At 38.3% G+C, this 27,650-nt stretch overlaps 1 protein-coding gene across 25 annotated transcripts in view; it reads left to right on the forward strand.

Moving 5' to 3' along the window:
• Positions 1–27,650, forward strand: part of CLASP2 (cytoplasmic linker associated protein 2) — a 142,521-nt gene that overhangs the window by 18,792 nt on the left and 96,079 nt on the right. For all 25 annotated transcript variants that reach the window (XR_005566130.1, XR_005566129.1, XR_005566127.1 and 22 more), the window contains exons 3-7: positions 934–1,037; positions 4,429–4,520; positions 4,842–4,917; positions 6,349–6,446; positions 13,538–13,608. Coding sequence is in view for 21 of the 25 variants with exons in the window: in XM_039388315.1 (XP_039244249.1) it covers positions 934–1,037; positions 4,429–4,520; positions 4,842–4,917; positions 6,349–6,446; positions 13,538–13,608 (441 nt within the window). In the remaining 4 variants the exon portion in view is untranslated. The remainder of the gene's footprint in view (positions 1–933; positions 1,038–4,428; positions 4,521–4,841; positions 4,918–6,348; positions 6,447–13,537; positions 13,609–27,650) is intronic.

A 27,650-nucleotide genomic window follows, 5' to 3' on the forward strand; every position in this document is an offset into this window, starting at 1 on the left:
CTTATACTGACTTCAAAGCAGTTGTCCCGCGGGAGATGACACCTCCACCAGCTCCATGTCAGTTGTACTTCCCGAGGGAAGGCAGTGCACTCTTTGTCATCATCCCTCGTTTTGAAGCAGTGGTACCGAAAGCACAGGGGGGAAGAATCTCACAAAGTATGTGTTTAGGCCCCAGGTGGAGGACTGGGCACTAGTATAGAAGGATATCTTGCAAAACACTGATCTGAGTGTCCATTCAGATATCTTTCCTAATACTGTAGCATTAATTTCTTTGATGTAATTATAGACTTATATCTGGCAAAGCAAGCAAAAAGAATTAGCAAGTCCTTTGATTTTTTTTTTTTTCTGACTCTTAGGATGTGAAGCACGATCAGCTATCATGCAATTTCAGTTAAATATTATTTGCGGATGCTTATTTTAAAATAGTAACTTTTACTGAAGTAAGGCAGAGTTTCTTGAAAGTACACTGTGTGAATAGAAGGATTTAAAACTTCTAAATTTCTTTTTAATTAACAGCAAAATCCGACTGATTTTATAATAGTCCTCTTTTCCTATTCCAATTCTTTGCCACTCACCATGCACACCATTATTTTTCAGAAAAGCCAGACATTCAGAAGTTACTGGCATATTTTTTGAAGATTAAATTGAAGTCGTTCATACAGTTTTTAAGATGGGAAGATTGCTTTCTTTTTAACCTGTTGGAGGATACTATTTTCTTCCATTTCAGTCCAATGCATTTGTTGTTAGTCTTGTAAAATACTCAGAAATTCATTTGAGACTTAAAAATATTTTGACCTATTTAAAATCAGCTTTTATTTTTGAACGACATATATATCAAATCTGTTTCAGGGAATATCTTTTAAAAATCTCCATTTTAGAAATCTCCAGGTGTTTAATCTTTTGTATTTTCTTTTTTTTTCCCCTCTCCTGTAGTTCTCATGCCTTTGATAGATCGTATGGGAGATGCCAAAGACCAAGTTCGAGAGCAAGCACAGAATCTTATATTGAAATTGATGGATGAAGCAGCACCACCCATGGTATGATTACTTAATGTAGATTCAGATGTAGGCCTCCAGTGAGCTTATGACTTATGTATGAACTTTGACTATGTCACAATGTTATGGTGACTATTAATGGTGTAAATAGTATAACTTTTAAAGATACTCCTAGTGGATTGACACTAATGCATTGTTCAGCTAAAGATAAAAATCTTGGCATTGTGTGATTGTGCGTTTTTTTGCATATTGTAGCTGAATTCTGAGTAGATGTTTTCATGTCATGTGACAGAACTTTGTTAATTAAAGCACGTTCGAAGCATCTCTTGGGTTTGTGTTTGCTTAATGGGAATAAGTAAGTTTATTTGGCTCCAAATTTATTTCAAAATTAGCGTTGCACTTGAGCATGTAGGACTAGTCCTGTAGTAGTTGAGGTGCAGATTTTCTAACTTAGAGATGCTCTGTGAACCTTGAATAAACTGAGGTGGGGATAAGTTGCTCTCTGACTTGTAGTCTTTGGTTATAAGGAGGTTTGCTTAACTGAACCTTCAGTTCTTAGCATTATGTGGCTTCCAAGTGTTTAATCTTGTATTTCTTCTCCATGAGTCTTAAAAATGTAGGATTGTTTAACAAGATTATAGTCTTGAGCAGTGGTGTTGTTTGGAAGTCTGGAGATGCTGGTCATGAGTAGGAACTTACTATTTGAGTTTTTAATTTCTGAAGAAAGTCTATTTTTGCGTTGTAAGTGCAAAGGTTAATAGGGAAAAAAAAGAGTTTCTTGTGTGTGCTACTTCGTGGCTTTTTTGATTTCTAGATACAAGTTTGAATGTTTGTGCACAGGGAATAAGATGTTGGAGACTTGATCTGGAGTAGGAAAATTGTGACTTGCTTTGTTTGCCTGATAGAAAGAATAGCCTGTTAGACAACTATAGAATGTGTTAATCTCCCTTCCAACATGAGGTTTTTTCTCACATGATTTGGTTACGGATTTGGCATTTAGGCATCAAGGTCTAATAGTGTCATCCACAAAGACATGGTTTTCTCTTTTTACAAGCTACAGTTTTGGTTGTATTCACTGACAGAGGGATGTTGCAGCATTTCTTTGTGCCTAAGTGTCAGTACTTCACAAATTATGTGTTCCTGTGCCCAAGATGCTCCGAAGTACCTGGAATACAGACCAGAACCTCTACAGCAATAGCATTTGGACAAGTGCACAGCCGAGCATCTTGGAGATACCTTCATTTTGAACAGCTGATGATAAAGAATGTGATGGTAGTTGCTTTGCACTAAGCCCTTATCATGAAAGAGTTTTAGATTACTGGTCCGTCTTTCCATTTGTGCAGAGTTGTTAGGTTGTACACAGAGGTGATGGAAGGAAGTTTCCATCCCCTTTGAAGATTACTCTCAGTGTCAGAAAGCATAGAAGGTTCATGGGGTCCATGGAACAGCGTGTGTATGGAGGAGAACATATGGCTCTCCTGGTAACTTCCCCAGGGTGGGAGAAGCCTGGCTTTGGTTGTGTACTCTCAGGACAGCTTATGGATCATTAAAAATTTGGATGAAAAGTATCAATCATCATCACAGCAGGGACCAAACCAGCAAAGTCTTTCCCGTGCCTCCAACACTGAAATACAGAGCTTTAGGCTCTCTTTGCTGCAGAGGAACATCTCCTTAGAAGAGCTGGATGGAATAATTTTTTGAGGAGAAGTCCTGTAAGTTTCTTTCCAGTCAACTTATCTTGTCCTTTCTAGAGTGTTGTTGAATAACATTTAATTTGTCCTGTTGTTAAATCCCTTTTCTTGTTTTAGATGTGTTTGTTGGTTTTGGGTTTTTTTTAATAAGCAAGAACTAGATGTAGCTGGTTATGGGCAGGAAGGCATAAAAATATAAGTGGTATAAATGTGCATGAATGGGACAAAGGGAGGTCGACATGGATTGTTGCTAGCAGTTTCTGAGAGTTGAAACTTCTAAGCAGCCATTTGAATTTCTCTGATTAGAAGAATTTAGTTCCTAAAGAAGGGTTAATTTAGTGAAAGCCTAAATTTCTCTTCAGTCTGATTTGTTTGTTTCAGTACTCTACCGTTCCCTCTCTACCTGTATTTTTGTACATCTAGCAAGGAGATTTCCTTTTTCCCATGTTTGTCCGTGACAGTGAGTTAATTGGAAGGATGTTTTCTTCCATAAAATCCTGTTCTTTGTTGTTAAGCTGTGCAGTTTTGGCAAGCCATATCCTGCTTGTCTAAGGTTTGTTTTCTCTAAACCCAGTGAAGTATAAAACAAACAAACAAAACACCACAGATGGGACAAAATTATCAAGCAGGGCTCTAATTGGAAAATTTTATGTCTGCTGTGAAGTGTGCTACCTCATTAATGAAGAGGACGCATATTCCCTGCTCTTAGTGTCTCTCTTTTCGTTGATCAGTAGCTGTTTCTGAGGGTTTGGTTGGTTTTTTTTTTTTCTCAGGAAGGCGAATGCAATTGCAATAATTAGTGTCTAATACATTTTAGCAGGTTGGTATGGCGTCATTATAGGTTGCAGTTGCACCACTCCGGGGTGCAGTTGGGAAGAGGGAGGTGCCTGGGCTGCAAAGTGTGCAGCCCTTGCCAGTGTGCAGCCGTCCATCGCTAGGCAACGCTCCCCGGATGCTGGCGGGGCTGTAATGGCAGCGCTGCAGCTGGGGCGAGTTGCAGCCCGAGTCTGTGCATCTGCTCCGAAACACCGCCGGGAATCCCCACTCTCGTAAGCTCCGCGTTTACACTCCTTACGCCGTAACATGCAGCTAGAGATGGAAAGGTAAAACGATGAGCCGAGGGGGGAAAGAGTGGAGGCAGGCAGTGAAAAACGAGTGCGCAAGAAGGTAAACGAAGGGTTTAGTGAGCCAGAGGGTAGTACTACAGGAAGCAGCACCAGCACGGAAAAGGAGAACCGAAAGCAGAGCAAAAATGGAAGCAAAGCAATTAGAACAAATGGGCAAGAAATAATCCAAAAATGAAATAAATTTAAAGCAAAAGTAAGGGAGAAGTGGGACAGTAGGAGTATAGATAAGGGCAAGCTAAAATGGATGAGAGGAAATTTTGGCAGGGAGACAGAATACGAAGCAAAAAGGATATAGCAACTTCTGCTTGAGTCAGTAGTTTGTACTGTAAATGTTTGTTTTGTGTGCATTAACTGTAACAATTCTGTATGTTTTAGGAGCTGTTTCTTAAACAATAAAAATATTCACACGACTGAAAGATGTTTTATAGGAATGGGTTTTGGCATAGAATTCATGTGTGTTGTGTTGCACATTGTGCATTTCATAAGTCAATTTTATCACTTTTCCAGTCTTCTGTTATTTTTTTGCAACTGTTGTGAATGTAATTATAATATATGGATAGAATTACATTGTGTTTTGCTCCTGGTAATTAAAGACAATTATTTCTGCTTTTATAGTACATTTGGGAACGCCTTGCTGTTGGTTTTAAACACAAGAATTACCGATCCCGAGAAGGAGTGTGTTTGTGTCTTGTTGCTACCTTAAACATGTAAGCTTTTTGTTTCTATGGAGATGTAACGGTTCTATCCTTCTTCTGAATGTCCTTTTCCTCTGAAACTAATACTTTAGGAAGTCTGATTCAATTACATTAATACATGGGGAAAATCAAACAACTAGTGAGCTTTCTGAAAGACTAAAGTTATGGAATTTTTATCTTACTTAAAATTAGACAAGTGACTAGTAAGAGACAGACAGAGCTTGATTGATGTCAGTTTGTGTTCTATGAATGCTAAGCTAAAAGTTCACTTCTGCATAAATTATTTTGTTTTTCTGTAAAAAATACACTTTTTTTTTTTTTTTTTTTTTTAAGTTATGGTGCGCAACCATTAATCCTCAGCAAGTTGGTGCCACATCTGTGTATAGCGTTTGGTGACTCCAATAGTCAGGTAAGGATTTCATTACTTACTGGTCCTTAAACAACTATACTTTGACAGAGCAATGAAAGCAAATTAAATATAAGCATTTAAAGACAAGCTTTCTTAATCAGTCCATCCACTGGAAGATGAAAGTAGAGTTGCAAAGGCGGTAGTAATGCAATGTACTCGTCCCTTTAGTTTAATCTCCAGAGGTTGAAACTAATGATTACTGAAAGTAGTTGTTTCTTATAGAGCATGTTGACAGAAAATAATTAAAAAAATGTTACTGACACAAAGAATTGCCTCCAGAAGCAGCCCCTATATGAAACCTGCAATAGTTTGCCAAATTTGCTAAAGATAACATTATTGTGTGTAATTATTTTCTAAGTGGAACCCAAATGGCATTTCAGAACATGCGAGGACTGTTGTTAAAATCAGCTAAGTAAGCAAAAACATCTGCAGTGAAAATCAAGATACAGTGCTGCATAATAGTGACATCTGAACTTCAGAAAGGCTTCAAATGGAAATGGATAAAATATCTCGATTTATATGCAGTTGTGTTTGACAGAAAAGACTAAGAATACAGTAAGGGAGAAGATAACATTGGTAGGAGATGGTCTTATAAACAGTTTTGGTCTAATTTCTGAATGTGGCAAAGTTCTTGTCTCCTGGATAGCATAGCATTGTTCTGTTATAGAGAAATTCTGTAAAGAATTTGTCCTGTTTGCTGATGATTAGTAAAGATGCAGTTCATATCTTCTGAGAGCAATTATATGTTTAGTTTGAACTGCTGCAAAGAACAATACTAAAGTCATTCCAGTCATTCTTTATAGAGAATAATGGCATACACTAAAATGCATTTTTGGCAGTTGTTGTTGTGATGACTATGGTTTGAATTTTTTGAAGAGGCACTCAGTCTCTTTGTTTTAAATGTTCTTTCCCTTTCCACAATCTTGCCTTATTCCCTTTCTTGTGCTGATTGCATGCCACCCGATTCAGGCTGAAGTAAATTAAGAAAATGCTGATCACTTTGGCCCACTCTTGTGGGCAGTGAGGTCCCTGGTTTTCCAGAAGGACCCTTCTGTGTGTAGAAACAGATGAAAGCAAATGAAGTGTCAAGACTAAGTGCAGGAACTAACTTTTGGAAGTATTGCCTGCTGTGATAAGAGTTCTAAATAAAGTACATTTTTTCCGCAAATATTATTCTTACGTCCATCCCAGAAATTCCCTCTAAAGCCGTTACTTTTAGCATTTTTTACCATCTGGGAATGCTCTATCTTAGAACAAATACCGTCTTGAAATAACAGTTGTATTTCCTTTCCTTTTCATCCTCACTGTTTCAGCTGTTTTGTGAAATGAATTGGCATGCTGGTCAGTAGAAACTGGAAGATTAGTGGGTTGTCAGCAAATGTTATTTGGCTTCTGTAACCCTGAAATTAACAGTTCAAACTGCATTCACAGGTGAGAGATGCTGCCATACTAGCCATTGTAGAGGTTTATAGACATGTGGGAGAAAAAGTACGAATAGATCTTGCGAAGAGAGGAATTCCTCCTGGAAGGTGAGTTAACTGTTTTGATTTTGTAATCCTGAGCCCTTACGTGTTATTGTTTTTAATCAGAATTTTAAACTCAATAAAAACTTTGGGTTTAAATTATTATAATATTTCTTTTGTTTTCTAGTTAGTTTTGCTTCCATCTAGTGTTCCTGACTGTGTAGATTAGTTTATATGAAATAAAAGTAACCATTGTTTTGTTGCCCTTTGTGGGAAAGACTATTTATTCAATAAAATCTTTCAAATTCCTTATCAAAACAATTTACACTTTTAAATATGTGTTAACCCCCTATCAATCAGCATATCACTTTACTCTGAATTGTCACCTCACTTCTTGATTTTGATAAAGCGGAAAATATTGACTGCTTGGTGTCAGAGAGAATTATCAGAAGGGATACTGTGCCTCATCAGAACCTTCTTAAAAACTAAGAGCCCTAGTTTTTAATGATTATTTATAGGATATCAGAATACAGCTTGATAATATATCAAAATACGTGTTCAGCTGTGGGGCCCCTGACATGAGAAGAACATGTTAGTCCAAAGGTGAGCCACTAAATTGATTAGGGTGCTGGAATACCTCTCTTTTAGGCTGAGAGCTGGGATTTTTCAGCCTGGAGAAGAGAAGGCTCTGGAGAGACCTTAGAGCACTTTGCAGTACCTAAAGGGAGCCTACAAGAAAGCTGGAGAGGGACTTCTTATAAGGACATGTAGTGATAGGGTAAGGGGGAATGGCTTTAAACTGACAGAGGGTAGGTTTAGATTAGATATTAGGAAGTAATTTTTAATGTGGTGGTGGTGAAACGAGATGCCCAAAGGAGTTGTGTGTGTCTCATCCCTGGCAGTGCTCATGGCCAGGTTGGAGGTGGCTTTGAGCAGCCTGGTCTAGTGGAAGGTGCTCCTGCCTGTCCTGGAGCAGTTGGAACTAGATGATCCAAAACCGTTCTGGGATTCTGTGAAAATGTCATAGGAGAAAGATGTTGAATTTATTGTTTCACATTCCAGGCAGAGTTCAGCATGTTCAGAGAAAAGTTTACTCTGCCTTTGGGAATGAGAAGTTGTACACACTTTTAGACTATTAATAGATTGTATGGTCACCATAGAAGTTTAAGCCATATTACTACAATTCCAAAAACTGGGTTTCCTAGCAGATAACTGAAACATACCAGAGAATATCTTTCTGGCATTAAGATACGGCCTTGGACATCATTTGGAACAGAGAATAAAAGATTGCAGATAACACAGCCTTTGTACAATGAATGTTGGGTCTGACAGTAAAGCGTAGGTTCAGCACTCATTGTTCACAACTCCTTGTGATACAAACTGAGTACATCTTGGGATCCAAATAGGATTAAACACCATAGGTGCTTTGTATCCTCGGGGCAATCAACAGCTTCTAATTTAGTTGCAGTAGGTGCCAAGTTGTTGTTTCTACTGTCTGAATCAGCTGAATACAAAATTGCCCCGATCTGAAAGCAAGCATGGCTGTATCATTTGCATTTACATAAAGAAGCTAGACTCAACTTGGTGCATGTTAAATGGGTTGTTGCCACTGAATCTCAGTAGTTTTGCACCTGACAGTCAGGGCTAGTGTAAAACAGTATGTGAGCTGAGTCTCAGTGTTGTGTCTTCTGTGGTAATTTTCAGGCTGGGATAAAGGCGGGAGTTGGGATTTATTTTAGTTGAGGCTGCTAAGTCTGTCCCATCCATCACTGACAGAAAGCAGAGCTCCTATAGTCTCTTCTTACTGCTTCACTCAAATAAGAAGGCGTTTGACAAAGCTCAGGAAAGACAGATTAGCTCTATGGTAGCTCAGACTGTTGTTCCTTCAGAGGCAGACCTAATTTAAAACATTTCTTCCCCAGTGCCTGTCAGAAGCTTTCCCTTTGCTTAGATGCATTAAAATTTTCATGTGGTTATGCAGCAGCTATCATCTGTGGAAAAAAATCTTTGATGTTGAATATTCACTATTTTGAATAGTGAATCTCTGTTCATATTTGTGTGTCTGTGTAGGTTTTAAGGGGTTTAAGTATTACAGATAATCTGTAGTTCAGACATGGCTGCTTTCAGCTGTTGAGTTCAGCCTTAAAAAACTGCACTGCAGCTCCTTCACTGCATGTCAGTGCACTAAAAATTGTGTGTGAACATAAATATTAGCAGAAAACCCTATTACTTCAGTATTTGGTGCACACATGAATTAATACAACATAGGCTTGTTTAGTTCACATAAAAAATTACACATTAGAGAGCTGTGTGTTGCTGCTCAAATGCACTTGCTCTTAAAGCACAGAAAATAAGAGCTCATGTCTGCTGAAAGGAAGGCAGGAAAGTTAATCAAGCATTGTTTTGAGAAATTGTTCAACTTCCTTAAATATGCAAATGGTATATACATGTTGTGTCTATATAAAGCCAAATATAGTTAGTAATTTAATAATAGTAGGCTTAAAAGGTTTTGTAATCTGCACCTGGTAGGGTTTGCCTTTGTGGAAAATACTGGATTTTCTAGAGGGGGTTATTGGACCTGTTGGAATCTAGGTAATGAATAAAATATGGGATCTTACCTTTGTAGTTCAACTCTACATGGTACTATTTATTTTTCTTCAGTGTATTTCTGTACTTTACCAAGATTAATTTGAGTTTGTTTATAAATAAAATCGATGGGTTCCTCTTTGTATTTATTATTTTTCAACTTATAAATCTCAGAATAGTATTGTGCTTTTTGCTTGAAGAACATTCTTTTTTTAGAAATCAGTATCAAATCTGCGGTTGAAAATTTGGATGTTGTTTTCCCTTTTGTTAAAGTTGCTGCCAAAGAGGTTTGGTCTTTGGTATCAGGCCTGGAAGTATTAGTGTTAATATATTTGTGAATACTGAAAGTTGATGTTTTATTTCTTGTTCAGTGAGCCAAGAAAAGTCAACAGGTTTTGTTCTATATGGGCCAAATTGAATTTGTTATAGTATGGAATCTGTGTGGCTGATCTTCTTGAATGGAAATAGTATATGTGGCTCTAGATAGCAGTTACTTAGTCTGAGTGTTAAAAGCTTTTATTTTTCAGGAATTCGTCTGACAGATTTCCCTACTGTTACTTGAGAAACATAAATGTATAAAACCAGTTATTTGTTTAGTTCTTATGTCTAGGGCCACAACTTCATATCCTAAAATATTGAAACATATTGCAGTATGCATTTCTGAATACCACATTTTATGTGGTAGGCACATTCTGCTTGTCTGTCTAGTTCATGTTGTAGATGAAGTCCATCTGGGTGTCCAGATGTGGACACATGTCTGCAAGATCCTTTTTTTTTTTTTTCCTTGGAAAAGGAAAATATGGAGAAATAAGTGCAAGGTTTCATATGGGCCATTTCCTGCTTTAGACTGACTTTGGACATGAACAACAAACTTGTTACCACCCTTTCTTCTTCTTTATCCTTCTGCTATTGAGAGGGGAGCGGTGCTCTTTTGCCTCTTTATCACCAGGTTCAAAGTTTTAGGTATCCCCCTCTGCCTGTTATATGAACAATTGAACTTCACCAAGCATGATCTGAATTAACGGCTTTTCAGTGTAGAAGTGTAGTGCGCATTCTTTGGGAACATCCACGTTTCCACGTGCATCAGCTCAAGCTGCGTTCCTCTCATGGCACATCACCACCGTAATATGGTAATACTTTGACAGAGACCCGTCGCCTGCCGGAGGAGAGGGTTTAGCAGGTTGCCAGGAGCCCCCATTTAAAGTGCTACAACCTCATACATTCATTCATGCAGTGAGACAGCCCACGCAGAAGTGGCCTGCTGTCCTGAACGTGTGTTTTTTGTCAGTGGGGATTTTTCCTTCCATATGTGAAGTTGCAGAAGATGTGTCTGTGTCTTTTTGGAGAAAGGAGATAATATTTGTGTCCACTGGTGACATAGTATTTCTGTTGACTGATGACTTCAGTGATTGATTACAATTCCATATCCAGATTGGAACTTAGAGAGAGGAGATAAAGGGAGTAATAATGTTGCTCTTCTCAAAGAACATTCCTCACTGCTGGTGAAACTGGTCTTCATCCAGCCATGTAAATATTCTTTGATTCCTCTTGGCCAGGCTCTCTTTTGCCAGGAGCTGGACTCCTGTAAACATTCTTGAATTGATTGTGGTTGCAATAATTTTAGAGACTTTAGCCCATACTGCCTTACTGCCTGTGACTCTGTGAAGAAATATGAGAAGAGAAAAAGGTAGCAAGAAGAGCAGGGTAGGAGGAGAGGGAGGAAGAAACTTGTTGTGAGAGACTTCTCAAAGTAGTAGTTACAGTTCCTGTAAGCTGTACTAAAGAGAGGGTTGGATCTACAGTAGTGCTTTACCTTTTTGACAGCTGTGTTATAATGGATTTTTTGGTTGTTGTTGTAATTATGACAAATGCTGTATAGTGTGCTGCTGGTCATAAAGACACGCTTTGAAAGTTTTAAGAGTGGCAGTACTGTGTGTTGTTCTGCAGCCTGCACTGCTGACGACATAGCATGCAGTGCTGACAAACAGTTTTTTATTGTTCATAGTAGTAGTTTATCAAATATTTTGCCCAGAGTGAGAGGCAACGTGTATTATTATAACATATTTATAAGGAAGCATTTTGTTTTTACCTTCTGTTTAAAACACTCAGGAAAGCATTTTTGAAAACTAGGTTCAAAAGAGCAGGAAATACTTTTTTCTTTTGAATTCTGTAAAGTATGTATGCGAAATGGATAACATCAGCTTTACAGGATATAAAAATTAAAGTGAAATTTCAAAGGAAATCTGTTAATCTCTCTAGTCATGTTCAGTTTTTCTCAGGATAACAGTTTTAGCCCTTCAGATGTAGTGTTAAGTTTTTCTCATTAACTAGGTGCACTGTTAATGCAGTGTTTGCAATGGAATCCAGCAGTGTTGAGGGGAACTCACAACCACTGGTAAATGTTAAAAGTACTTCCTATGGTACATATGAAGCAAACACATTAACTTCTTGTTATGAAAGCAAGGTGGCCTGATGCATTATTATGCGTATTGATTCTTGTGTGAATTTTTCACGTTGTACGGTTGAAAGCACATGGCATGTTAATGGGATTCCATGTGTCATTAGTAAATGCTGGTACCCATAAAGCATTTAATTTCAGAAGTTTTACTTTTCCAAGTCTTACGTGCAAAAAAACCCCATTTCCATATAACTTGCCTTTGGTTTACCAACTGATCTTTTCATTAAAAGACTTGAGGTTTAATATTAAAGCAGTGACATATGTGAATTGCTGCTGTTTCAGACATTTTGCTGTGGCAGCAGTGGATGTAAATGCAATGGTGGTGCAAAAGGGAGAGGATAATAGGTTCCAGAGAGAGGCTGCCAAGTATGTTAGGGAAAGATTAGGCAAACTACTACTGAGCAACATATAGTTTTGAGATAAGTTGAGATCGTAGAAAAACTGCTGGTTTGTGTTACGGGTTATTGACTTAAATGATTAAGGGGGGTTTTGGTTGTGTTTTTTTAGATGCTTGCATCTAGAGTAGGCCTTTTTGTGGAATTCTCGGCTAAATCCGTGTCGTTCTTGTTGTGGGTCTGCTAAATCCAGGGCAAATTTGCTCTGTAGCATATTGCTTTGAGGTATTTGGAAAGTAAAAGTAACATATTGTGAGAGTCCTAAGTTGTTGGAAGGTGCAGGGAAACGCTCAAACTTTTTATGTTGCCGTCTGTCTGCATTTCATTATTTTATCGCATTCTTCATTATTAGATAAATGAGGTCCCAGTGAGTGAAAGGGGCCTGCAGTCTCAGAGAATGTAGACTCTGCACAGTTGAGAGTGCACAACCTCTCTGCACGGATCATTGAGTAAAAGTGGTGTGTGCACTGGGAAATGTTGAAGTTAAAATCTTTGTGTGTCCTTGACTTTTCTCCTTTATGCCTTGTAAGGATTTTCGTACCCAGGCATTGTTCTTACACGTTTTTCTAGGTCTGCCTTAAAATAGTTCAGATTGTGAGTTGTAAAGACAGCCTTTCAGCGCAAATTATTAGCAACTTGGAATTGGATAATGTAGTCTCTAGTTCTGTTAATGTAACCGAACTGTACCTGTTTGAGATTTGCAGACTGTCATGTGATTTGTAGTTCATAACTTTGTTCATTTAAAATCAGGATTCGGTCCTGATAAACTTGGAGCTAAACATTCATGTGTGTTACATATTCTGAGTACTCTAAATGCAAAAAAGTCTTTGGAGAAATGTAAGAAAACGTTCTCAAGTGTCTGCAGCTGAACAGTGTATTATGTCAGTACAAATGTATTGCTAGTGCGTGGGTCACATTTTTTCTGTGAGATACTTCCACTGCTTTTATTGAGTTTTCTGCAGAAGTGATGAGAAATGGCTGTTGAAGTGTCAGCCAGCTTTCTTGCTTGAACACCATTTTTTGCCTTATGGAACTAGATTGCAAATGGAGAGTTTTGGAGGTTTTTGTTTTGGTGTGTGTTTTTTGTGGTTTTTTGGTTTTGTTGGTTTTTTGCTTTTTACACGTAGCAAAGCATTTGCAGAGGATTTTCTGTTGTGAGAGTTAAAATCAGTGGTGTGCGTGTTGGACATAACTAAAGTGTTTAGTGTATCTTAAGTTTAGAAAAAAGTTGTTGGGTTTTTTTTTCCTGTGGAAGTGCTAACTACCACAAAAGTATTTTCATAACCAGTCTGAGGAAATTTTGAGGAATAAAAGTTTTGAGGAAAATTAGTAATTGTCTCAGAATAAATTAAATAGTGATCCATTTTTTTTTTCAACATGAACATTCCATAGTTCAAATTGTTACCTTTTGTTGTTGTGTCACAGCTGTCTAAACCCAATATATACTATTACTGAACCTGAACTTTAGGATGTCATATTTAATCATGCTAATAACAATGCTCAATTTTGTTCTTTGCTAAGCTGACTTAGTTTTCTGTGCATTTGTGTGAAGATGCTCAACTAAAGATGAATCCTTTAGGAATTGTTTCTTGATACTTTTGATCTCTTGTATATTCTGTATTACTGCTTTAAATATGCTAATAAGCTGATTTGTTTTTACCAGTAGCCAGTGAGATTTCAAATGCATAAAAATACTTTGTTCTTTTTGTTCTTTGTAGGTTGCAAACAATCTTTACAAAATTTGATGAAGTAAGAAACTCTGGAAATATGATTTTAAGCAGCGTCAGTGGTGAGTATGAAAGATCATATATTTATAATCACCTTTAAATTAATACAAGATAAATATTTGAATATTAGGATTATCAGCATGAGATGGATGAATAGAAACGTGTAAATACTGAGAAAATGAGACATTTGGTGAAACAAGCTTATACTGTTTTACTGGAAGTATTTGCTGGACTGCGGTCAGAATACAATTGAAAAAGGTGTTGAAACTGCATGGAAACAAGCAGTGAATATTTAACAAGTTGCAGATGTGCTCAGCAGAGGATAGAAGAATGCTGCAAAGTGTTCATACACGGGAAAAAAGATCAGATGAACCTTTATCCTATCTTACAGTATGTCTCTAAAACAAAACGGTACTTTACTGATGAGTATGTTTGATACCTTCTCAGATAAGATGATGCAACATGATTATAATACATGGAGTTTTAAATTATAGAAATAGGTGACTGCAGCATTCAAAGACACTTAAATGTTGAAATTAAGATTTCATTGAGTTTGAGCTCCTTATTTTTGGTGTATTTCAAGAAAAGAGAACCTGTTGTGCATGGAATCCTTGTTGCTTCCTGCTGGTTTTTTGATGCAGTTTTTTATAGTATGAAAAAGCAAAACCATCATTCTTTCTTAAAACTATAAATTAAGAAAAATGTTACATAACAGCACAACAAGGGAGGTGCGGTGGCAGTGGCTTTAATGTAATTGGTTTTGAAAGCTTTGTTGTCTTCTGTAAGGAATCAGTAGATCACAAAATCACAGAATATGCTGAGTTTGAAGGTACCCACAAGGATCATCGAGTTCAACCCTTAGCCCTGCACAGGAGCATCCCTAAGAGTCGCACCGTGTGTCTGAGAGGATTGTCCAAATGCTTCTTGAACTCTGGCATGCTGGGTGCTGTGACCACTTCCCTGGGAACCTTGTTCCAGTGCCAAACCATGGTCTGGGTGAAGGAACCTTTCTCTAATATCTAACCTAAATCTCCCCTGACACAACTTCAGGCCATTCCATTGGGTTTTGTCATAGATCTTGTTTTACAGGGGAGGATTTTCTGATGTTAATTTTTCATTCAAAGTAACTATGCTGAGGAGGCTCTGCTAGATTTAAAAACTGTGACCATGCAAGAGTAGAAGTACTTTGAGGGATGCATGTGATTCCTTCATGTACCCAAATATACCCTTTTCATTTTAAATTTTCTCACCCTTTTCTTATTGTTATGAAACAGAAGGGACTGTAGGTTCAAAGGAATGTGTTTTTCTAACCTTTCCTTTGAGGTAGTGAGAATTTCTCTGCTGCATTTTGCTTTGGAATAAAACATTGCTATTCTTGAACACTTAACACAAAAATTGCTTTGTAAGAATTAGTATTTTTAAGAAGGAAAGTATTCAATAATTTGGGGGGAAAATGTTTTACATAAATGTTATGTTAGATTGTAAATTTACTCATTGCGAAAGGGCAAACCATTATCTTTTGCATTTAAAGTTAATACAGCTGCATAGGTTTGAGAGGTTCAGAGATGCATTTTACATGTGTATTTTTTCTGTTGGTAGTTCTCAGGAGAATAGAGAAAGTTACGTGAGGGAATATAAGTGCATTGAAATAATTTAAATATATGAAAATATATTTACAACATTGCTGGACTAGTTAACGTGGCACTTACGTCCTTTTTGTCTCTATTTCAGAGAGTTAATAAACCTTACTTTTAAGCTGATTTTATCTCGTGTAAGACACAGATATTAATGCTGATCTGTGGCAGTATAAACCATGTTTTGTCTTGTAGGTGGCAATTTCTGTGCAAAGTTACTGTGATTCTGTTTTGGTACCACAGACAGAATCCCTCTTAATACATTTTTCTCAGTATTTTTGCTTGAACCTAGTTCATCTGTTGCTTCCATCTAGGCAGTTTTTCAGTGTTATTGAAAAGGTATTCTTCCATTGTTAGTGCTTTATCTTGGCTTTGTGCTTTATTATTCTCTGAAGGACAATTTGTATTTACTGCTTGCGGTGTAGATTGAAAGTTACTGTTGAATTTCTGTAGCCTTGTTAGCAACTTTTCTTTCAGGAGCTTTATCAAACATCTCTGGATAAAGGCCAGATTTTAATGTCTAACACATCTGTTACAGTGTTAAGGATTTTTTTTTTTTTATTTTTTTATTTTTTTTTTTTAGTGCTTTGGATATTTTGTAGTAGGGTTTGGGAAAGGGGGGGGGGAATAGGGTTATGTTTCCAAAGTATGTGTTGGAGGCTGTGTGGAGAGGGCAAAAAACTATTGAATTGGCTTTAACATAATTAAACCCCATAGTGAGCCTTCTTACCAGCAAGAGGAAAGGCTTTTTGCCAGATGGAGTTAACTCTCCCAAGTCAGTTGACTATACTTATGGGGTTCTCTTCAGCATGTGATGGATAGGGAAGGACTTGCTAATATAACTGTGGAAAATGTCATCTTCTTCATAGTCCTGAGTGACACTGCTGTGGTAGTAAATGTTTGGTATGTTGACCTAGTTTCTGAGAATCCAGAGATGTGACTTAGGATTTTCTTATCAAATAATACTGAAGTCAGATCTTCAGTCTTTTTATTCAGTGTGTACTTAGGAGGGAGAAAAAGAATAAAAAAAGAATAAAACCTCAAAGCTCGCAGCTTTAAACAATCTAAATACAAACTGTTTTCAGTAGTATTTTAATAATCAGCACAAATACATATTTAAAAAATATGTTTGTACTAACCTGATTTAATGCTTGAGAGTTCTAGAAACACTGTGTTGTTTGTAATGCTTTGGTATGTGGGAGAAATACAGGGAGGAGAGGAAAAGCTATCCTACCTGCACTCTTATGCACACTGGTAGATTTAATATCTTATTATCCTCGTGAGTGTGCTAGAGGGGATCTAGCATGAACAGTCCTTTTAGTCTTGTGTTACCCTCTTCCTTTATTGAATCTGATCCCTGATGGAACTGTAAAGAGGAGGAGGAGGGGAACAAGTTACTATTAGAATTACATCCTCTTGGATGGTAGATGAGGTGGAAAGCACATTTAAACAAGTATGGGTGGAATAATTGGGGCAGGGTGTAATAAGGAGTTTTAAAAGCCAACAGATGAAAAGACACCATGTCTAACACGGAAACTGAGAAGGAGTCTTAGTGCTTTTGCTTGATGAGAATGACTTTCAGCCTTAAATAATATCCCACTGCTAGCTTGCCTCTCCAACTGACCTTTGTTTTATTTTTTTTATAATTATTTTCTGGCCGTTTTCCTTTACCCTCAGCTGCGGAGAGTAAAACCAGCAATCATTTCTTTAATGTGAATTATGTGAATGAATGAGCTGCTATGTAAACCTTGGGATTTGTTTACATTCATAATGATGTTGCATATTAAGGGAACCATATCAGGATGTTTGTCTGTCAAGCAATGTGCTTAACATGTGCTGCTAGTTTTGTCCTTTCACTCCGTCAGAAATACATGTAGCCCTCCAAACTGGAGAAGATTCTTTAAAGCACCTCCCCGTTTTCCAGCAAATGAATGTTCATTTCTATGGAAACAGAACTGGCAGCCAATCTCAGTGTTGCAAAAGCACTTGTTTCTGCTGCCTGAAACTTGTAAATACTGTTTTCTCTGAGAGAATTTAAGCAGATTCCTATATCAGGTAGTAGTGTAATTTTTGAGACAGGATATTAAAAGAAAGTAAGGAAATGAATAATATTGAGCTCTCTGCTGTCTTCAGCAGACAGAATGATTTGAGCTGAATATGAACTGTACATTTCTATTCAACCTGGGAAGTTTTTTCCATTTTAATGTTTAATGGCTCATAGGGTTGGCTTTACAAACATAGAATTTGACAGGTACGATCCGATACAGATTACGTATCACAGCGTAAGGGAGCTGTGTCATGGGTGATAAAGATGCAGTTGAGATAAATGTTCTCCTAAAAAAAAAAAAAAAGAAGGGGCAAATAAAAATCCATAGCACAAGTGTGTATCTGTTTTTCCACATTACGCTATTGTTTTTTATTTCCCTTTGCTGTTTTCTATTTGGAAATATAGTTACTATGGAGACAATGACGACATACTCTAATGGAGCTCACCAGTGCGGCACAACATGAATATATATCGTTTGGGAATACTGTGATAGCTGCCATGATTATTTTATAGGGTTTTGAGCTGCATGTATTTCTTTTGCTCACTGAATGCAAGTGGTCAAAATGTAGCCACAGTTTTCAATTTCAGCTGCTATTCTTCCTGGTTTATCATTTTAAATAGGAAAATTTACTGACTGATGAAGTGTAATGGTCAGTTTAAGCCCATTTGGAAGTAAAGGGCCTCATTAGGCTGATTCTTCCACTTTTTTTTTTAAGGAATTTGCATGAGTTTTTGGATTATCACTATGGGGAACAGTGCCCGGCTCCTGCAAATGGATGGTTCTCACACGCTGTGTAACTCCATATGCTACAGCCTCTCTGAATTTTAAACTTTTCCATGGCCAAGACAAAGTAAACTGGTACTACTTGCTATTCTTTTTTTTTTTTTTTAATCATTTTATTGGATTGCACTCTTTCTACCTTCACTGTGTCCCTTAAAAACGTTGATTCGGGAACAAACTGTAATCAGAAGCCCAGTTTTTGGGTGGGGTTTCATTATAATTCCCATAGTGCTGCAAAACACTCCCCAGCATGTGATGCCCACACACCTTTTGGAAAGTGTTTCTCTTCACAGTTTCCGAGGGGGTTTCCAAAAAAAAGCCTTCCGAAAACTCACAAAAAACCAGACAGCACCTTTCTTCAACGAAACTCCTATCTACTTCCCGCGGATTTATTGTTTTATTTTGTGGTATGTTATGTTTTGATTGATCTCTGTTCTGCCCGTCCTAAACAAGGCTGCTGCTTCTCCTGCTTCATTTGCCGGGGCGGGGGGAGGAGGGTTAAAGCCTCCCCCTGGAGGGGTGGGATGTCACCCCGTCGCAGGGATTGCGGCGGGTCCGGTGCCAGCGCCGGGCCGGGCGGGCCGCGGGCGATCCCGGCGGGCACGGACGGCGGGGGCGGGCGGAGGGCGGTGTCAGCGCCCGGTGGGCCGGGCCGGGGCCGGGCCGGGCGCGGAGGGTTCCCGCGTAAGGCGGGACTGCTATTTTGAAGCGGAGCGGCGGCTGCGGCGGCAGGGATCCATCCGGCTGGGAGCCGGGACCCATCCGGCTGGGAGCCGGGACCCGCCGCGCCCGCCCTCCCGCGGCACCGCCGGGCATGATGGCTGTGGGGGACGGTGAGTGCGGAGCGCTGCTGCCCCTTCGGGGGTGCGGGGGGTTCTCTGCAGCCCTCTGGAGGCGCGGGGGGCCTGGGGAGGTTTTAATGGCAGGTCGGCATCTCACCCTGGCGGGGCTGTCTTCCGCCGCCGCCGGGCGTTCAGGGATGGAGGGTGAGCGCAGCAGCCGGAGGGTACCGCGGGCACCCAGCATGGCAACTCCAGCCTTTTCTGAAATTTTAACCATGCCTGGGTTTCTGGAGTGGCCCGTGATCTCAATTATTTACTACTCTGGCGGGTTCCGCTCTGCATTTTTATATTGGCGTTGTGTTTACCCCTCTCGCCTCAGTGTTATGTTATAACTATCTCTGCAAGTTAGGGCTGAATTTACTGTACACCGCTTAGTATACAAGCTTGTGTTAATCTGCCCTGTTTTGTGAAGAAATTCATACTAATTCAGCCTAGCCATAAAAGAAGAGCCTTGCTGCTAGGGCTGGGGATGTATATTTAATAGACAAGGAATGTTACTATGTTTCCTTCACTGCACAGTGTATTGTTACACAAACCAATGGAAAGTAGGTCAGTAAAGCAATTCAGACTATATTGTTGTGTTTTCGTTAAAAACTAGACATATGTTTTACCTTTATAACACCTCCTGGGTTTGCGTGACAGCCAGGTTCTTTGAGCTTAATACCTTGATGACTTTCTATACGTGTGTTGTTATTTTCAGAGAAACTTAAGCGTTCGGTGGACTTGCAGCAAGTTTAGGGATGTAGTAGGATAGCTGTGCTTTTACAAATGATTATATGTATATATATAGTTTTAAATAACGAGGATGGTCTTATAAAGATCACGGATTAAGGTTAAATCTATTGTCTGAATTGGCTAAAACAGCAGTTGTAAGAGTCCTGAGAGAGACCCTTCCTTAAGGCATCCTGAAGTGTATGTTTTTCACTTAGTTCTTTCATATGTTGGAGACTGGAAGAGATAATGAGCATGACTACAGCAGTGAAATTACAGCTGGGCTGTACAGCCTAAATAAAATTTGGGCAGTTCTCTGATGTTTATATTTTTGTTTGTCATTTGGAAGGTGCAAGAGGAGTCGTGGTCTTTGTAGAACTGAATATGTTGTAAGCTCCCTCTTGTTGAGATTTTTTTTTTTTTCCTGGAAATGTTTTTCTCTGTCTTTTGTTTGCTTCCTGTGAAGCAACACAGTTCTCCATGGTGTAAACATGGATTGTGGTAACTTGCAGATTAAGGATGCAAGTTGTAGCATGTTAAGAAATAACTGCATTCCCTAGGCAAAGCCATAGGATTTTTGTGGTTCTGTAATGGTCGAGGTTTATAAAGTGAGGGTGGTTGTGGAGCTCTCTTCTGTATAATTTAATTCGTCATTAACAAAGGCACTAAGAACAAAGTACTGTTCAGGCAGTCAGCTGACATTCTGTGTAGGAGCTTTGAGCAATGATGCCAAATACAATTAACAGTGTGTAGGATGATTATGTAGCTGTTGGTCTTTCTTAAAACTACTGCTTACCACATTTACAAGGAATTCAGTCTTCTGATGTTATGTTATGAAACTGCTAGGGAAAACAAAACCTTAGTTACTATTAAGAAAACTTTTTGATCTTTTTTTCTAATTTAATTAAGGTTTGCTGCCATTCTGTACATCCTCCTTTTATATGCAACATAATGTTTTAAGGTTAGTGATTCTGCAGCCTTTGAAAAATGTCTTTTCTTGACAAAATGTCACTTCGTTGTGTCCAATATGTATGTTAAACTTGATATTTTTAAGACTAGGCTGAAGGCATTGTGCATATACTTCAGAGAACAGATTTTTTACTTGTCTTACTTGGTTTGCTCGTTTAATCAGCTTAGATGTGTTAAAAAATTGCAGAGTATGTTTGGACATGTGATACAGAGGTGGTAATTTCAACATTCTATCTTGAATGCAAGATACTGGCTTATTGGAACCTTTTGGATTTTTTTTCAGTTTTCTTGAGCACAAGCAGAAATGTAAATAAAACATGGTGCTTAACAGTTGAATCTTAATCTGATTTCTCAAGTGAAGATTAAAGGGAAGAGACAGATTTTCTGTTTGCCCCCATCTCAACTGTCTCAAGCTCTCCAAGCTTTTGTTAGAAGAATGTAGAGGGGGAAAAAAAATAATACTGTGCTTGTGGCCCAGCAAACAAATGGACCGTAACTTCTACTGTACTGAATGTGTGCCAGTGGGAAAGCATGCGCTGTCTCAGTCTTAAAGGCATTTCGCAGACTTGTGTGACTGCGTGTCTGTGTTTGACCTGCAAGTTGTGTTCTTAGGCTGCTGAGGAAAACCAGCCAGGAACTGCTCCTTGCTCTGGTTTCCTTGTTCCTTGGAGAGGATAATGCATTTCTACCATGATCCGCTGGTAACCAGATTAGGCTGTTTAGGAGGTGGCTGACAGAACTGCAGGGCGGCACATCGCATTGTGCCTTCTCTTCAGGGTTTGTAATTCAGCAGCTTCCAACAGTGTTTCCTCACCTTGTTGTCGCCTGTGCTGTTAGTCTGTTATTTCATAGGTTAGGGACTGCTTTGATCTCAGTTGAACAAGGTTATTAGGATAAGAACAAAATCATCTGCCTAAAACTACAAACGGCCTTGTAGGGAAGATTAGACATAGGTTTTCTTAAGATGCACTAAACATATTGCACTACCAGACATAAGGTATTTGAGGGCTATCTAAAAGCATATAATCAGCTTTGTAAGAGGACATATTTGGTGCACACATTTCCTGCGCTAGTATATACTAAGTATACTATTTTTTATTATATAATAAGCACATCTTTATTTATTAGTGTATTTTTATGTAAATGGCATACAGCATAATGACGTTGCATGACGTTAAGCACTTGTCAGATTTCATATGATAAAACGTATGTGACTGGTTTATGAATAGAAATTATCCTTCTATCTTAGTACATATGCATATCAAATGATGGGTTTTGTCTTCTTGCAAAGTGCTTCATTAATGTATGTATAGTCCTAGAGCACAAGAACAATTACCTTTCATTCCCTGATGTTCTTCTGAGGGAAGGCTGTCTTCCTAAGTCTTTAATCTGATTAGTAGTTTCTGTGAAGTGTGGGTGCTGTACAGCTTTAATACTTTACTTTTGACTGAAAAAGAGATTGGACATATATTAAATGTACAGAGGCTACAGTGATGTTTGAGACATTAGCTTGATTTAAAAGGTATATATGTGACTGTAGTACATAAGGATTTCTGAGGTGTATTTCTGATTTTTCCTTTCCTTTTGGTAGGAGGCTTTTTAAACCAACAGAGTCCTGTGAGTGATGATAATCAAGCAATTACTACACTGGCCTAGAAATTGGTTGGGCTGTAACTGTGTGCTTTGTACCATTGAGAGCTGTCTCCTGGAGGTGGGAATATAGATGGCAGCAGAAGTTTTTCTGGGGGATACAAACACAACACTTGTTCCTCTTTCTGTTCTTGTTTGGGCCTGCGTTTTTTAGTGTGCTGACTGTGCCTGCACTGGCTCCTTTTCCTGTGATTGCTCCCCACCACTCCTCTTCCGTTATTAGCAGTTGTTGGGCACATTGGTTCAGGAAACGTCTTTACTCACTGTGCCTGGGAGAGGGAGGACAGACACCGTGAGCTGGAATTCGATTGCTGTTCCCAACCAAACCAGTGCAAAGCTTTTTTTCACAGTAAGGTCATATGCTACTCCCAGTGATTAACATAGATTCTGACTAGTGTTTTGTCTATAAAGTGCACGTACCGTTGCTAATAGCAGTAAAAGAACAGTGGAACAGTGAAACAACTGAGTGGGAGAGGGAGGGAATGTGTAAACAAGGCAAAGGCTATATATGAAAAGACACAGTTTCTACTCAGAGGATGGATGAATACAGCAAGGTTCAAGACTGATGTGAATAAAAAAGTAATTCAAGGAAGAAGTATGCAACTCAGAGCTTTTTTTTTTTTCGCTTAAAAAAGCTGCAGACATGACAAAGCACAGTTATTTTCTCAAAACAAGCATAGATTCTACAGTGATAAGTGCGCTTTTATATATATATATTCTAGAGTAATAGCTACAAGTAAGCTTCGTCTTTCTGTTTCTAAATGACATTTTTAAAGTGTTAAGGACTATTTTGGTGTTCAGTTCCAGGGAACTTGGTAGTGATGCTAGTGGTAGTTGTTTTCACTAAATATGAAATATGAATCCATTAAAAAGATGTCCAGGTATGTTTAATCTATTGTCCAAAAGTGTTGGTTGGTTGTAGTGTTGGAGTCTGTTTCCATTAGTTTTTAAGAACAAGTTACATAATTTAAAAATTCCTTTGGTGTTATCAGTTTGTATCTGCATATTTTTGATTAATCTAGACTATTGCTAATATTGCATGGGTGTTGGTTGGGTTTTTTTATTATTTTTATTTTTAAAAGGGTGCATTTTGAAAAAAGACATTAGAATTGCCGACAGCCACAGGAGAATCTTAAAGCCTACTGAGGATTTTCTTTGAAAGATGTTACAAGAATCTTCCACTTGACTAATTGGATATTTGCCTTGCAGGGTTTATTTTCATCTTTGTTATCTATGAAATATGAGGAGTATTTCCTTATTGTTGCATGTTATTTTTAATAAAGTCTTCCTGTAATAAATACTGATGAGCAAGTAAGCTATAACTGGATCATTTCAGACACCTGTCTGAAATGCCTTCAGAGGTGAAGGTTCTTTCATAGTATTGACCTGAATAAGAAATTCCTCTCTGTATATTGTATTTATAAAAATATTCTTAGTTTTTAAAGAATTGTGGTTTAGAGTTTGTGTGTTCTTTCCTTGCCCAATTCCTTCATCAAAATACGCTTTGGTAGCTTCGCAGGCACTTTCCAGATGGGATGTGAGTTTTTTAGCTTCTGGGATGCTGGTGGATGAGAGGCTAGACATGAGCTGGCAATGTGTACTGGCAGCCCAGAAAGCCAATTGTGTCCTGAGCTGCATCAAAAGCAGTGTGGCCAGCAGGTTGAGGGAGCTGATTCTGAGCCTCTACTCAGCTCTGGTGAGACCCTACTGGGAGTGCTGTGTCCAGCTCTCTGGTCCCCAGCATAGGAAGGACCTGGACCTGTTGGAGCAAGTCCAGAGGAGGCCACAAAGATGATCAGGGGGCTGGGGCACCTCTCCTATGAAAGCAGGCTGATAGAGTTGGGATTGTTCAGCCTAGAGAAGAGGAGGCTCCAGGGAGACCTTGTAGCGCCTTCCAGTACTTAAAAGAGGACCTACATGAGAGCTGGAGAGGGACTTTTTACAAGGGTCTGGAGTGATAAGACAAGGAAGAATGGGTTTAAACTGAAAAGGGGTACATCTAGACAAAATCTGAGGAGGAAATGCTTTACTATGAGGGTGGTGAGGCACTGGAACAGGTTGCCCAGAGGAGTTGTGGAAATGCCATCCCTGGAGGTGTTCATGGCCAGATTGGATGGGGCTCTGAGCAACCTGGTCTAGGGAAAGGTGGCCCTGCCTGTGGCAGGGCGGCTGGAACTTGATGATCTTTAAGGTCCCTTCCGACCCAAACCATTCTATGGTTCTTTGGGGAAAAGTCCAGTTTGAGGAGAGTTTGTCCTCTTAAAACCACCAGTTTTATCACCTGTAAGTGAAATGGCAGCAATGAGAGTAAAATAAAGATAATTTGCCATATTTTCCTAATCTCCACTTCTGAATACATGAGGTAGAGATCAAGTTGGTTAGTGAGCTGAAAGGCCATTAACAACTCCTTTCATTCTGTGATGTGGTGTACACGTTTTCATGTGCAGATATTAATATTTTAATTCCTGAACTGCATGGACCTAAAATTCAGAAAAATAAATCTCTCTACATTTTATCTGCTGCATGTTCATATTAGACTTTCTCCTTCTAGGACCTGTGTTGTATTTGTCAGTCTGCCTTGCCATTTTATATTTTCAACATGCAAATTGAGTTGAATATGCAGAAGTTGGCCACACTAAAGCATAATGCAAACATTACTACTAAAATGATCTCTCTGATGACAGAATTAAATTTATCAGTGTCAGCCTCTAGTAGTAAATCAGCTCACTGTTTGTAAACCTTCCTGTTAATATTATATGATATACGTCACATGGCCCTTCGTGATGACATATGCTTGTGATACAGGTTAAACATGAATGAACATGGTATTTATATCTGCCTCTCTTACCCTTGCTGTGATATAATTGGTAATTTAAAAATTCAAGTCATTAAACTCAGGTGTTTCTGTGTGACTGAATTAAGTACTGGAAATGTCATGGATGGATATCTGTTTGACTGACTGAGCTGCAAATACTGATATGGTGGTCCTTTTTTCTCACTTTTCTCCTCTTAAATGCATCAATAGTCTACTCATATTATTGCAATTTATGGATAGTGGTTTCTAAATATAATGTGTTTTCGTGATAAATATATTGGTTTTCAAATAGGTCACTAGATTCACTGGAGAAAATGCTGGTGCTGTTGAGAGTAGATAATTGATGTACAAGCAAAGGGAATTTGTGAAGAAAGAAATAAAATGACTTCTGGAGCTGAGATGATGAAGACACTAATGAAACCAGGCCTACTGAGCAAAGACTAGCTGTTGGCTTACAGAATATTTTAAATGTGAATAGTGGAGTTTATACTTCAAGAAGATATTTCAAGTGGTAGGTTTTTTAGAAGGCAACATAAGCAACAGAGTGAAGTGTTAGGCCACAAATGAGGTCTGAATTCAGATGGTCGACAACAGTTCAATAAACCATCACTTTTGATAGGAATTATCAGTCTTTTATGTGTGAACTGGCTCACAAATTACCCAGGCATGAAGTAAAAACTCTCTTCAAGCCTTTTCTTTTTTTTTTCTTTTGTTATCACTGTTTTAAGTGAACTGCCTCTTTTCATTTTAATGAGTGTCTGGATAGGGAGACTCTCTAGGGGAGTACTCATTCATTTACCAGAAATCTTGATTACTTCAGAAGTTACTGCCCTTCTCAGCTTTAATTCTGACATTTTATAGTGCAAAACATCTGTGCTGTGTTAGACATATATTACTTTGTGCTAAAACATAGGAGAATCCCATCGGTTTCTGTTACACTGCTAAATTAACCTGTAATGTGTTTAAATTGTCAGAAATTTTCAGTTTTTAATTTCTTCTGTGAGGCATGCCTGTGTCCTTACTAGACCTTTTTTCCTTTCCCCTACCCAAAAAACACATGACTTGTTAACATTTCAGCACTGGATATAGTGCAGGGAGGCCCAAATAGCATGGCCTAAAGCAATAATATGGTATAGATGTTGAAGAACAGTAACAGTATGTGTTTTATTTTAAATCTTGAAATTTAGTCTTGAATCCTGTTTTAGGTGTTCCTTGTCATGAATTCTGGAGAACCTGATTGCCTTTCCCCTTTCTACTGATAAAATTGTACTTTGGTTGCTAGTAGGTTATAGACTATTAGATGTTGATTTAAAAGGCTGTTGAACGTGCCTGAGAAAAGTTGTAAGTAAAGTGAAACTGATGATTTTTAAAATACAGTAATATTGACTGCATCTTCAGTTTTCAGTAGGTTGCTGTGAGTAACATTTGGGACATGTATAAAAAAGGAAAGTCCAATTGCAAGAATTTAAAACTGACTGAATGATTTGTTTATTAATTTAATCAAATTTAACTGAACTACAAAAATAATTTTACAGATGCTGTAAAAGTAAAAAATATGGCAAGATTTGCAGAAACAGTCTTAAAATTTAATAAGTAAAAAGTAGAAAATTACTTAGGTTTACAGGAGATATTCTAGAGCTAGAAATGGAAATGAAGCTTTAATTGGGAGCAAAATTAGCTCAGTTGCTTATTTTGGCTTATTGCAGCTTTATTTGAAACCTGTAGTTAAATCTTGTCTTTCATCCAGATGAACAGTAAGATGAACTGTAAGAGTAGCTTTACTTTGGGGTTAGGAAAATACTACTGGTATATGTTATATTTTTTTCTGAATTAAATCTTTTCTGAACATATTCCTTCATGAAACTATGGAACAAAATGGATAAATTATTAGTGTCATTAGCATAGGCCTGTATTAAATGTGGATAATTATTGTGGCATATGCCATTGCCACTCCTGAATAAGTCTCTATCAGGTTTAGTGTCTATTTTCCAGTTTTCCCTTCCTCTCTTTTGCTCTATTAACTGAGAATCGTGTTTTAAAAAAAAAAGACCAAACACACAAACCAGAACCAAAAAACCCAAAAGCACATCTGGTATGAGCCTCTTTCAGTGTGCTGTAGCAGATTGATGGAATGTAGCAGAGCTGTGTTCTGCTTTGCTTGTTGAAAAGTTAGGGCAACTTTATCAGAATTTAAGATTGGATCAACAGCAAATTTTAACTGATAAATATTTACCTTATTCCTGTTACTGATTCTTGCTCTCCTTACTAAGGGAACCTTTTTTATTCTTTTTGTTCCCTGGAACTGCCTGAAAAAATAGCATGTGAAGGAATACGTTTGGCTTTAGTACACTGGGGGATTTTTGAACAAAGTTTTGTTATTTAGCAACTGTTCTCTGGTATTTTTTATCTCCCCCAACCCCTGTGAGGTTACTGTCAAAAAAGGAGTCTCTCGTGGTAAGAGTTTGAGATTTTGCTGATGAGCATCAGAATATATTGCACAGAACAAGAGAACCACTTGCCAGCAGTGAGTCATTGGTACAGTTGCCTCCTTCAGGAATGCAAAGAGAAACGGAGGAGGTAACATGAGGTGAAGTTAAATACATCGGGAAGTGGCCTTGTGTTACTTCTGTGCCTACAGTGTTGACTCCTAAAGAC

The sequence above is a fragment of the Pipra filicauda genome, unplaced genomic scaffold, assembly GCF_003945595.2.
Source record: "Pipra filicauda isolate LSUMZ 115617 unplaced genomic scaffold, ASM394559v2 scaffold62_size3274119_pilon, whole genome shotgun sequence".
NCBI lineage: Eukaryota > Metazoa > Chordata > Aves > Passeriformes > Pipridae > Pipra > Pipra filicauda.